At 36.5% G+C, this 14,415-nt stretch overlaps 1 protein-coding gene across 3 annotated transcripts in view; it reads right to left on the minus strand.

Moving 5' to 3' along the window:
- The window catches only part of gpc5c (glypican 5c), a 121,758-nt gene that overhangs the window by 35,100 nt on the left and 72,243 nt on the right, over window positions 1–14,415 (minus strand). For all 3 annotated transcript variants that reach the window (XM_081374592.1, XM_081374593.1, XM_081374591.1), the window contains one exon: window positions 14,239–14,359. In XM_081374592.1, the coding sequence (XP_081230718.1) occupies window positions 14,239–14,359 (121 nt within the window). The remainder of the gene's footprint in view (window positions 1–14,238; window positions 14,360–14,415) is intronic.

The raw sequence follows: 14,415 nt of genomic DNA on the forward strand, positions 1-14,415 counted from the left end.
CCCCCCCAAAAAAACATGGTAATGCCATAGTACTTTCTGTCTCAAGTGCAGTTTTGATGACGGAAATTGAAATATTGAGCAATATTAAATGACAGCTGGTAGTACTAACTCAACAGCGAAGCTACTGTATAAGCTAGGTTAATCCAAAAACGATGTTAAAAATATAGCTAGGTTAAACGACAGGTCTGACCCAGGCACATCTGCGAACACAGGGTGTTTGGCATTTCTAAATCAAGCCCTGGACACCTCAAGCACTGGTTTAGGGCCAGAGATGCTCCATGGAACGGGTGAAACTGGTTTATTATAGCACAAGCAAAGATATGTTTAACCTACACACACAAACTGTACATACAGTGGAGTCCAAAAGTCTGGGATTTGTCATTTCAACCTGGAAATAAACAAAGTTTTTCCTTTTCACCCAACTTTTCATTCGAATTATAATAAAAAATACATCATAGAGGCAATTTCACAAGTGGTCTCAGACTTTTGGACCCCATAGGCCTACATCCAGTAAAATCCATTTCACTGCCATATTAATCCTTCCACTGACATTTCACTTTAGATATTCCTTCTCGTTCAGTATAAGATTCTGACTATAGTAAAGTAAATCATTTGATTTTAATCTTTCACTACCTGCAGAGGACTAAATGTCACAACATACTTGCTATATACAATTCCTTGAAAGTCACTTTGCACAGAATTGCCCACTGGGGAAATAAATGTCAATGTAAAGGTCAAACTCACATGACCCTTTAACTTTTGAGTCAGCACTATCAGGAGCGGGCAGGCTGCACACGCTCACAGTGACCTTTCACCCCCTGCCCAGGGCTTACGAGTCAGCTAGAGACATGAAGCTATAGATAAATATAGCAGGTTGGCCAGGAGTTAGACACACAGATAAATATATATAGACGATATTAATGGACAGAAATGACAACGGCTCCACACACACGACTCAACCCTTACTGCTGGGATTTCTAACTTTGTCCTGACAAAGCACGTGGATGCCTTTCAGTCATGTGCAGATTGACGCAAACACAGATGATGACACGTAACCTAAACTGGTGCTCTGGAGAAAGTGTTTCAAACACTGCAAATGCACACACATGCACCCACTCAAACCTTTTTTTTTTCTTATTAATGACCTCTTATGGAAGCGCTGATGTAATAATATGCAAAATTATTGATATGACATAGGCTATATAGAATTTGGTCACACTTTAGATTAGGGTCATTAACTAACTATTAACTATGAATTTTGCCTCAATAAACTCCTAATTACTGCTTATTAATAGTTAGTATAGTTGTTAAGTTTAGGTATTGGATAGGATTAAGGGATGTACTGTAGAATATGGTCATGCAGAATAAGGCATTAATATGTGCTTTATAGGTGCTTGTAAACAGCCAATATCCTAGTAATATGCATGATAATAAGCAACTAGTTAATAATTGGACCCTAAACTAAAGCGTTACCAAGAATTTTATTTGAGACAGATTTTGATTCTGTGTACAACCTTTGAAATCAACAACAAAATCTATAAGTTTGTTATTTTACGCTCACCAAGTATGATTATATGGTTACTGGGAGTCATTTGCATTTACCAACCACTTTTTTTCCACTACTGTCCGTGCCATTATTAGAAAAGCCATTTGACCCTTTTGTGGGTCATGACCCACCAGTTGAGAACCACCAATCTAGAAATTGAGCGTACAACTTGCAGGTAAAAACTCCCGGTCATGATGGCAAATGCTTTTCAGCATCCTGATGCCAAATCTATTCCTGTCTGCTAATCTATTTTATTGGTTGGTACATAGTACTCCTGCATTGAGAACATGCCCTGCCACACTATCAATAGACAAACACACACTCGCTCAGCCCGGTACAGACACACACCTCCTCACCCCTAGCATAATGAAAGATATAATGGAAACATATCACGGAAAACAGGATTTTCTTTGAGCTAAGGAAATAATAGAGTTGGATGTACTATATACAGACATACTCTAACACACTGTTTTCCAGCCTACCTGATTTTAAGGGAACTGATTATGATTTCACACAATCAAGAAGTGTGTGACACAGAACTATAGGCAATTTTACTGTGTTTCCAAGCTGAGTGACAGAACAACTTTTGTTAGTCGGCAAACAAATCTTAAGTTAGCTATTCTCAATACAAACTATTTCTTTAAAAAAAATATATATATATCAGACTATTAAACCCATGGCTAATTACTAGAGAAAATGCTGTTTCTCAAACAACTAAGAATTGATTCAATTAAAGGCACAGAACAGATTTAAAGTGCACAATGATATTTGTATTGAAATCATTATAATCACCCCTGATATAATACTATGGTATTTGCTGTAGAAATGCAGATACAGGGTTCCTAATAAATATGAAAAGGTATGTAATTCAATGTTTTAATAATAAACAAACAATTCAGAGATGCAAGGTGCTCAATTCGGACTACTTCAACTTTATTTACACCTATATGCTTTGATTCATGTAAAGCAAAACTTTGCCTGTTCTACTCAAGTTTGCTTGATTCAATCATTAAGAACTATGAGCTATAAGCAACCGCATGACCGCCCATATTACTCTTCAAATAACATGAACAAGTATGTGCTTGCCAATCATAACAGAGGTCATTTACATAAAGAAGTTATAAAGACAGAAGAGGGTAGAAATTTGTCATTCAAAACTAAAATCGAGTCTGTTTAGAGAAAGAAAACTTACAGCCTGAATAGAAGTGACCTTTTAAATGTTACTCTGACACAGTATAAATCAAATAAATGGAATTTTACAGGAATCAAACCTAAATGTTCAAAATGAATAACTAATAAAGTCTATAAAAACATTTTACTTTCTGTACTCCATTAGGTCAAATAAAAGTCAACCACTGCTTATAAACAAGTCTCAGAAACGAGTATTTTTTATCAAAGCCCTTATAGACCAATTAACCTTGCAATCATGCAAAGTAGCCAAATGAATAATTGAATTACATATGCATGCGGTAATGGACTGGCTGGCAGTGTCGTGACTGAGTCAGCAAACCTGTGGAGATCTCAACCAATACGGACAGTCTCTAAAATGCATTAAATAGAAAGCACTCTGGACTCAGTTCTCGCTAAAGCTCTCTAATTAGACACACTGTAAAGAATTAATTAAAGAATAAAAGACTGCAGTGACCATGGTAACAGCTTATTAACTGTCTGAAGGCCTCTCTTTACTTACAATTATGTGAATGACAAAGCGACACATTATTGAAGCTGAAACTGCCAAGGTTGACAAGTTTAATTAAATATGTTCCAACATTGTTTTCAGAAACTGAAAGACAAGTAAAAAAAAAATGTTTTATGGCAATCAACAATTAACTTTCTGAACCTGGAATATTTAAGATAAAGGTGATGGAGTTGATTCATAGGGAACATTTGGAATTTAGATAACAGTTTTGGCCAACAAAGTTAATTGAAATTGTGCTTGTTAGACTATGAGATCTAAATTATTACAGAACTAAAGATCAACCAAATTAGGTGCCCTTAGATTTACTGCCCTTTTTGAGTATGGCCACCCTGTTGAGTACAGAGCAAACTGAGAAAGTCACATCTCACACTCTATATACTCAATAAGGCAGATATCATAATGGGAGTTCAATGTGCAACTAAAATCATCGCCTGTGTGTGTCCCTCTCTTCCTGTTCGCAAACGATCAGAGCCAAAATTCACATCCTAAGAGAACAACAATCACAGCTAGCCCTGCCATCTGCTCCAAGACGTTTCCAAAGTGAGATCGGACAGCCTCCAGGTTAAATATTGCAACGGGAACATTCCTGCAAAAGTCACTATTGATGCAAGCATGTGAACATCTACACAAACATCTACATAAAACACTGCAAAAAAAAAAAAAAAAAAAAAAAACTCTTAAACCGTATGAGTGTTGTCTCATGAAAATATCTAAGCATCTTTAAAATAATTTTATTTAAGCCTAAAACTCACAAAATCGTTATGCTTCAATTATGAAAACAAAACGTAATTCTAAATATATGGTAAACTACCATTCAAAGGTCAAGGGTTGGCCATCAAACCATCAACCTAACGTATGCCAATTCGCACAGTATTTTACTTTCAGTGTGGGCAGTGAAAAAAAAAAAAATAAATAAATAAAAAAAACCTTGACGCTAGACGATGAAAAAAACACAAAATCTGATCCGACTGTTCAGACTTTCCAAATCTGATTTTAATCGGATTTCAAACCACATGCAGATGTGGTTTATATCAAATCTCATGGGGTTTTTTTCTGCTGTTCAGACTACAATCTCAGGAAAAAAAATCTGATTTTTGCTGCCTGTCTGAACAAAGCCGATGTAAAGACATCTTGCTTGTCCAGCTTTTAAATGATAATATTTCATGTGTTAAAATAAGTAATCTGTAAGTTCAGAATGGTTCCGAGACTGGATGCATGAGGACGGAAATAAGGTCTCTCTTTTCCACTGTGGAATCGTCCAATAACAAATCAGGTACTTACTCCGTAAATGTTTTCAAAGCACTAACTCCTAAAAATATACAATAAACCACTCTAACCAGAAACCTTAAAAGACCTCAGAAGCTCTCTCATACACACACACAGGTCCAGTGGAATGTACAAGATTAAATTCCTTCCCATATGCACTAAAATTTCTATTCACCGCAAAGCCCAGGTTTCCAGAGTGACCGTTCCTCTTGTAAGAGCAGGTCGAGGTGTGTGTGTGTGTGTGTGTGTGTGTAAGTGGCTAATAGTTCATGCTGGTTTGTTGAACAAACCCCAGCAGGGTTCAAGAAAACACATTCCAGGAGTTAATGACCAAAATGAGGGTAAAATATTACATATTTACCACACCCTGGCATCCAGTGAGGGAACAAGAGAGAGGGAGTGAAAAAGGAAGAGAGACAGACAGAAGGAGAGAGAGAGAGAAAGTGATCGGGTTTATAAATCTGTGTGAGAGCAGGACAATAGCTCACTAGAGAGCTGACAAACATGCGAGAAGACATTCTTAAGACATTAAAGGGCAACAGAGCAGCAGTGTGTGCATGTGTGAGGCCAAGATTTCTTTCTCACGACTCCCTGAAGAGGGTTTTTGCTGCTTAGCACACACACACACACACACACACACAGTCCCACCCTCACACAGCCAGACTCCATCACCTCATGAGGACCAGTACAAGAGACTGCTGACAGAGAGATGGAAAGAGAAAGAGACAGACATAATAATGGAAAGACAGACAGATAGACAGACAAAGGTTACATAGACATAGAGAAACAGACAAGTAAGACAAGAAAGAAAGAAAGAAAGAAAGAAATAAAGAAAGAAAGAAAGAAAGAAAGAAAGAAAGAAAGAAAGAAAGAAAGAAAGAAAGAAAGAAAGAAAGAAAGAAAGAAAGAAAGAAAGAAAGAAAGAAAGAAAGAAAGAAAGAAAGAAAGAAAGAACAAATGAAAAACGAAGTGAAAGAAAGCAAGCAAGAAAGAGCAAAAGAAAGTTAGAGCAAGCAAGCGAGAAGCAAGAGCGAGTGAGCAAAAGAAAGAAAGAGCAAAAGAAAGAAAGAAAGAGAGATGAAAAAGAGAGCAAAATAACGAGCGAGTGAAAGAGTGAGCGAGTAAGCGAAAGAAAAAGCGAGCAAGAGAAAAAGAAAGAAGAGTGACAAACAGCAGTATGAAAGCCACAGAATGCCCTCTTTTTTCTCTCTGTCACGTCTCCAGCTCTCATGTTAGTGACATCCACTCCTGAAGGAAAAGGGATTTCACAGACATCAGAGCGCCTGGCAAACACGCTCACATTTTCCGCGGATGCAAACTATGTGCTGTTTGTATGGAGCCATTAGGGAGTCATGATTTCACATGAAGCTTTGTGAAATATTGTCCATCAGACAGTAAAAGAACATGATAGAACACTGTCAGGAGCGGCCAGTGGGCCATCAGAGGCCTGTGAGAGCTGAACATCAGATTATCATCTGAGAATCACAGAGAATCAAGCTGTATGGAATGAACAAGGATAACGAGACAAAATGAGTAGTGCAGAGGAGATGAGGAAGAAAAGAGAAGAAACAAGAGAAGAGAAGAGATGCAGTGAGGGGAGATGAGATGCAGTGAGAGAATAAGAGAGGACATGCAGTGAGAAGAGATGAGATGCAATGAGAAGAGAGGAGAAGAGATGATATGCAGTGAGAAGAGAGGAGAAGAGATGATATGCAGTGAGAAGAGAGGAGAAGAGATGAGATGCAGTGAGAAGAGAGGAGAAGAGATGATATGCAGTGAGAAGAGAGGAGAAGAGATGATATGCAGTGAGAAGAGAGGAGAAGAGATGAGATGCAGTGAGAAGAGAGGAGAAGAGATGATATGCAGTGAGAAGAGAGGAGAAGAGATGATATGCAGTGAGAAGAGAGGAGAAGAGATGAGATGCAGTGAGAAGAGAGGAGAGGAGAGGAGAAGAGATGAGATGCAGTAAAAGGAGAGAAGACATGCATTAAGAAAAGATGAGATACTTTCTCACAAAACTATTTTTAGTCTCAAATATTATTATTTTTTGCTATTGGTATGAAACTTTTTCTCTCAAATTTTTTTTTTCTCTCAGATCATTTATTTTCTCGCATGTAATAAAGACACAATTCTATCTCCATATTTGATGAGCAGTGCCTGACTGCTACTCACCCTCTTAAAAAACTATGCAGGCAGGTAGTGTGTACTTAGTTTGTCACACATGGCTTCTCCACTTTGGCCTAGTTTTTGTTGAATCAACCATGAGGTGTAATATGGCATGTGTTGTTGTTCATCTGAGGATGTATTTACCCAGTTTTAAGAACTGCCAAGGACCAGATGATTTTTTTTATCATGTCCTGATATGTAAAACCATAGAATTCAAAAGGGTGTCCTTTCTTTTTCACAAGACTGTATATATACAGTCAATATATATCACATATATATATTATCAATTATTTTTTGGGATTGCTGTACTTGACATTATTTAAATGTGGTTAATTGTCATAAAAAATACTATCATAATGCAAAAAAACTAAAATAAATACATAACAAGAATAAGACATTTTATATTATATTGATGATTAAATGTGATCCTTCTGTAAAGAATCTTGGTGTACAATTTTCTCATTAGCGTTTTGTCCAACAGGTTAACTAAGGGGCTCCCATTTATTTTATGCATTTACAAAAACAAACAAACAAACAATGAATCAAATCAGATTTTAAAGCTATACAACTTGAGGCAGTTTGTCTAAATAAACAGCATCCATGAATTCCACAATCATTTAAAATGCAAGAGAGAAAACAAGACAATTCCTCACAGACTAAATTAACAACATATTTACATTTATGTCTATTCATTTAGCAGAAGCTTTTCTCTGAAATGACTTACAAATAAGTTGACCAGGACAGCACAGGCTGGAACAGATGCGAAACATTCATTAGTTATTTAAGTGCTCTCAGATTCATAACACTCACAGCTTGATGCAAAAGCAATAAGCCTAAAAGGCCATGCGTTAAAGTACCTTTACTACAGTTAAAGAGCGCTACTAGGCATGACACATCACAGCAACATTATTTTAGAAATCAGTCATTTGTTTTCCAAAACAAAGATCTAAACATATTAAAAGTGCATAGCGCAATACTTGTTTTGAGATAATTTAATTGTTTTTTAACCACATAGACAAATAGGATATTATTTAATTTTGCTTAACTAAATGTATCTTAATGTTTACATATTTTTATTGAAAAATGATAAAATACTGCTTAAAATATGTTGTTTTTTCTGCAATAGAATTAAGCTAAAACTGAAATATTAATCACAGTAAACAATTCTACCACTAAGTACTTCATTAACCTAATTATATGCTGCTTACAAGCTACTCTCATTAATATGAATTCAACTAATGTGTAGTCACTGGTGTGCATATATCGGTTAAAGTGCAATGGCATTGAAAGTGGCTCATTTAATCCCTTTTTAATCTTCACTGGACTGTTGTTGATATTATGCCCACATTAAACTCAGATATGTTCATATATGTGATGCGCAGAAGACAGGCAGTAGTGAGTGTTGAGTGAGCTCTTTATAGAGCTGTAGATCTCTCTACCCACTTCAAACAGTGTGTTTTGTTCTCCCCGAGGCCTCAGACAAGAGACAAGCCTTTGATACGGAAAACGACTATGCTGCGGTCACACACACCTGATACCCTGCCGGTACAGAATGGGCCGTTAAGAAAAATACAGATCAAGTGATAAACCAGACTAACTGATCAACACACACATTTGACCCCAATCAGACAGATGACTGAAACAATCAACACTGCACACAGTGTGTGTGAGTGTAAGCATTGTGTGATATGGATAGGATATTTAAAGGTGAGGATTTCAGCACCAGGTTGTAACAAATGAAATAGAACGGTCAGAACAAAAAGAAAAATATATAAAGGAGCCTAAATGAACAGTTTACCCAGAATGAAAATGACCATCATGTACTCACCCCTCATGTTGTTGCAAAATTTCTTCCTTTAAAAAAAGATGTAAGGCAATGCTGTTCTGTAACATACATTAACATTTAATGCAGTCAGATGCTGTCAAGCTCCAAAAAAGAAAAAAAGGACCCAAGCACTATATTTGAAGTAATGAGTCAATACGATACTTACTCTAGAGAAAAACTCTCCCTGCTCCAAAGCTCCAACATTTCATGTGTAGTTTAAATTTGAATATGAATATGAAAATAATAATAAAATTGAACCTTCTGGGGTCTGAGGTGTTTTCTGGGCCCTGGGGGTGTTTCTGACATTTGTGCTTATTTCTGTTAATTAAAGCACTGTATTCAGCACAAACTCTGCTACAATAATATGTGAGCAGCATGTATGTAAAAGTTTGTATTTTTGAGAAAATTATTTGTATGTGTGGTTAGTGAATTTTTTAGTGAATCTAAGTCACTGAAATAAGGCCATAAAACCTCAATATAGCATTGTACAGGGTCAGAAATAAACTTTTCCATTAAGGGGCAATATTTGCTCGCTGGAATTGATTTCCAGAGTCTTTTTTTTTTAACCTTTGCCAGAGAAAATTTTATAATTACCTTATTTAATGTATCTGTGTTGTTGTTGTTGTTGTTTTTATGCCAAATACTTAAATTTAACCAATCAATCACAATGCTATAGAGTCTACACTGTTACCAATCAAATTTTTTTTAACATCAACAAAAGCCATCTTTATACTGCAAAGGTGGAACAGAAGCTGCATCTGACATGGCATTTATGTTTATGTACACAGACTGTGTAATGCTGCACATGTACTACTGTACATGTATTTACACAACAACTGCATAATGTAAATAGCCCATGAATTAAAAAACAGGAACTCAGAGGTGAAATATCATGACAAAAATCAGTAATGTTGATTCAATCGATATTGTGATAATAATGATTATTATATTATATATTATTAATGTTGATTAATAGAAAAAAAAATTGTGGGGAAAAAGGATGTCATATTCAAGCTAAGAATCGTTTATGAATTTGTTTATTTCTATTTATGGATAAGAAAATGAAGGCTTCACATTAGTTATTTCAGTAGCATGAAAAACAAAACGGTTATTCAAACTGGGAAGAAAGAGAGCAAAGAACACTGAAGCGGTCCATGACTTAAGTTAAGTTAAAATGCATTTTCGCAAAAACTACCATTATAATCGCTGAAGCTGTCTACACTGCAAAATGAATCTCTTACTTGCATCTTTTCAGCACTTTGTTGTTTATGACAACAAGAGAATTCACAAATTCAGATTTAGAATTCAGTCAGTGAGCGCACGCACTGAACGACTCCTACGTTCTCTCTACGGTGACGAATCAAAACTCTCTGATTGGACATTCCATTCATAAGCTCAACAGAAACGTGTGTGATTGGTTAATGCTCAACACTACAAACCCCACGTAAAAAGAAATATGATGCAACATAAGCAAATCTACTATATTTACAAATCTACATAAATCTACGGAGCCCCTATAGGGACGTGGTGGTGGTGGAAAAAAATTTGTGATGGGAGAATTTTTTTTTTCAAATCTTTTGCGTTCCCTCGCAAAACTTTCGCGTTCCCATGCTGAAAGCGTGAAAAGGTTTATGGGAGGAGGATTATTTATGCAAGATTATTTATAAAATTTGCGCTATTCATTATATTGGTATTTGCGCCATTATTTACCACCACCACCACCACCACCCCCCCCTCCCTCAAAAAAAATTTGCGCTGCTTTTGGTAGATTGAGTTAGTCATTATGGAAATGATCCCGCTGCGTCTGTGTTCATTAATTTGCGTGTCATCAGTAGATCACGCGCAGAACTTTCCACTCCCATCTGTGCTTTTACGGAATTGTGCTCTCACGCTAATTTGTCCTGTTTAGTAAATCTGGCCCTATACCTCACTTACCACTTACTTTCATTGTTCTAAAAAATAGCCTCTTGCTAAACTTCTCCTTTCATGTTCCATGGCAGAAAGTTAGTCAGACAGGTTTGGAACAGCATGAGAGAGAAAAACTTCTGAAAGAATTTTCATATTTGGGTGAACTATTCATTTAATTTATGTGTTAACTCGAGAACAAAATCCACACAAATGTACTGGCAGTCCAAACAGGATGGCTAATAAATGAGTTTTCTGTAATACAGTAAAGCAGACTTTCTGTACAGCAGGTGTTAGAGAACAGTAGTGCAGCAGGTCAACACTAGCCAAGGTCTAAAAGTGAAAACCTCTTCTCCATATAGTCTACATTTACACTCATGGGTGTGATGACATGCTGTGTGTGTGTTGAAAAACACACAAACACACACCATAAGAACAGAGATGCTATTGAGTCTCCACACCCAAAAGCAGCTGTGCCGCTGGCCTGTCCTCCAGATTCCTTCAGGGATATTTACGGGGAATCAGACATATTTATTAAGCTTTAATGGGAGGGGCAAAACAAGAGATGTGAACAATACGTCTCTAATAATGATTTCGAGCTGCACCAAAAACTAACCCCAGTGTGAAAAAAACCTCCCTAACAGTTTTCTAGTAAGTGCCTATCAATGACAACCTCGAGATCACCTCAAGCCTCTTGACTGACACGTTATACTTTTATACACACGTTAAGTCACTCTGATATGAGTGTGTGAGAGAGTCTACAGTATGTGTGTATGAGGCAGACTAAACCGTCTGACAGCGTGCTCCATTTTACTATCACTGCAAAAGAAGGTATGAATGAATGAACGGACAAAAAAGAAAGTGAGAAGGAAACTGCAACGGAAAGTATGAGCAGATTAAATAGTTAAAGAAAAAGAAATAAAGAAAGAAAAAGCTAGAGAAAGATTGAAAAAAGACTGAAAGAAAAAGAAGAGCAAAAGAAAGAGCGAAATAAATAGAGAGCAAAAGAAATAAATAGCAAGATAAAATCATAAAGTAATATTAAATGAAAGAGCAAAATAAAAAGAAGAGTGACATAAATAGCTAAATAAAGTTAAATAATGAAAGAGACAAAAAAGAAAGAAAGAAAATAGCAAAATAACTAGAGTGAATAGGGCGAAAATAAACAAATCTACAGAAATAGAGTGAAAGAATGAATGAAAAACCAAAAGAATGAATGAAAGAGTGAAAGAAAGAAAAACAAAGCGAAAGAAAAACAGAAAGAAAGTGAAAGAAAGAAAGAGCAAAAGAAGAAAAAGCGAAAGAAAATGAGAGATCTAGAGAAAGAGTGAGCAAAGGAAAGAGTAAAAGAAAAATAGAGTGAAAGAAACAGAAAGAGATAGAAAGAGTGCAGTGAGCGAAACAAAAAGCGAGCAAAAGAGTGAAAGAAAGAAAGAGCAAAAGAAAGAAAGAGCAAAAGAAGAAGAAACTTGCTAAAGAAAATGAGATAGCTAAAGAGTGAGCAAAAGAAAAAGTGAGCGAAAAACAGAAAGTGAGAGAAAGTGTGAGTGAGCGAAACAGAGAGAGAGCGAAAGAAAGGGCGAGCGAAAGAAAGAGCGAGCAAAAGAGCGAAAAAAAGCAAAAGAAAATTAAGAGCAAAAGAAAGAAAAAAAGAGCGAGCGAAAAAAGATAGGGCGAGCGAAAGAAAGAGCGAGCGAAAAAAAGAGCGAAAAAAAGAGCAAAAGAAAATTAAGAGCAAAAGAAAGAAAAAAAAGAGTGAGCGAAAAAAGAAAGGGCGAGCGAAAGAAAGAAAGGGTAAGTGAAAGAAAGAATGAGTGAGAGAAAGAGCAGGCAAGCGAAAGAAAGTGACAGAAAATCAGAGCAAAAGAAAATCAGAGCGAACGAGTGAGCGAAAGAAAGAAAGAAAGAAAGAAAGAAAGAAAGAAAGAAAGAAAGAAAGAAAGAAAGAAAGAAAGAAAGAAAGAAAGAAAGAAAGAAAGAAAGAAAGGTTTCAGAGGGAGAGGTTGGACAGACTGTTGCCACACAGCACCTCAGGGGATTCTGGGAAAATCATCTTTTCTTCTGAAAGTCTTTCAGTGTCCGTCCTGATATTAGCATGACAAAAACAGCACTTTACCATCCAAGAACCCTGTTTTCTGAACCTCTGCTCTTTTCAACTCTCCCGTTCTCTCTGTCACTCTCTCCAATTCTTTAACCATTCAAACCTCCAAAGAACACAGGATCAATTTATCCGTTCTCTTTCTCTGCGCTGAGACTGTAACACTGCCGATTCCTCTGGTGGTTTTTACTATTCTTAATCAGAATGTGAAATCAAATATTTCTGTTGAGAAATTCTCTCACCATTTGGGAAAATGAAATTCATAACTTTACCAGGGTGAAACAGGGGTGAATATGAGAGAGAGAGAGACATACAATAAACATTATGTTCTTCCCATATCAGTAATTTTCCATAAATTATTTCATTTCTCTGTTAGTTTAAAGGCAAGTTTGGAAATAAGTGATCTGATGGCTATCAGACATGACGAATATCAGTTGAGACAGAACAAAACAGTCAAACCCAGAACAGTAAAATTGACTTTACCTTATTATTACTTGCAGGCAGCTGCAGTTTAACAAAATAATACCATTTTCCATTCTACATGGTGTTTTTCTTATTTCTTAAAAATATATGTTAATAACGTACTAATAAACATAACTGGAGCTACTTCTATATTAGCAACTAAATTATAAATCCATTTACAGCTTATGATAGCTTTGACTAACTGGATTATTTTCATTGTATTATCAAAATGAATGCAAACACTGTTGTGTATGTGTGTATAAGTCCGTTATGTTCTCACACTTGTTTACTGATGATGTCACTGGTTCACATGGCAGTCAGATGACTACTCTGCACAGATTCCCTCTACAGCCCCCCTGCCAGTCCTCATTTCTCCTCTTTAATCCTTTACTTCCCATCCGAATCAGCCTGACTTCCACATGTGACATGTAAAACTCCCATCCTCCACAGTCAAAGCTGTAAAACACGTCTCAGAGTCTGTACCGGGTGCCGGTAATTAGGTGGACGTTTCATCTGTTAGTTAATTTTGAAGAACATCAGGACTTATTGTTTAATTCACATCCATAAAAGAACCATCTGCCCTTGTTTTCTCTGGCACGCCGTTAATGCATGACTGCTCCATCAGGTCTATCAGAACGAGAACACAACAACAAGAAAGAAGTTTCTGAAGGCATCAGCACATTTCTTCAGACTGCCTACAGCGGGACGACAACACGGTCTGATGCGATTATCGTTGGAAAAGTTGAGATTTCTTTTTTTTTTAATAAAAGTTTGCAAAAACACTCATCTGTAAATCAAACAATGTATTAGAGTTTTGCATTTAGTGGTCTTAAAGGGATAGTTCACCCAAAAATGAACATTTTGTCATCATTTATTACATTTATTGTTACCAAACAGTTGGTTGCACCCATTGGCTTCCATAGTATTTATTTCTCCTACAATGGAAGTCAGTGGGGGCCGTCAACTGTCAGATTGAAGAAACACAACAGGAACGAGCGCAATTCATAATGGAAGGCGACGAGCCTTACAACGTAAGTTGATTAGTTGATCTTCCGCGTTTTAATATTCTTCTGTGAACTATAAGAAGATATTTTAAAATTCAATTGTTCAAAATATCTTCTTTTGTGTTTCACTGAAGAAAGAAATGCAAACAGATTTGAAATGACATGAGGGCAAGTAAATGATGACAGAATTTTTATTATTGGGTGAACTATTGCTTTAAGCTGTGGCAGATATGTGCAGTACCATCAGCAAATCAAAATATTCCTTACCATGTTGAAGAGCTCGAGTTTGTTTTTGACATCCATAAGCACAGGGTCAGCACTTCGGACCCTTACTTCTGGATTCTGTCTTTGAGCACGAACTCCATTGCCCACCATTCTGGCAGTATAACTGAGAGAAAGAGATGGAGACAAAAACATTAAGAGATGGTCAGCTGTTATTTGCAC

Source organism: Scardinius erythrophthalmus (genome assembly GCF_964197995.2).
Source record: "Scardinius erythrophthalmus genome assembly, chromosome: 9".
NCBI lineage: Eukaryota > Metazoa > Chordata > Actinopteri > Cypriniformes > Leuciscidae > Scardinius > Scardinius erythrophthalmus.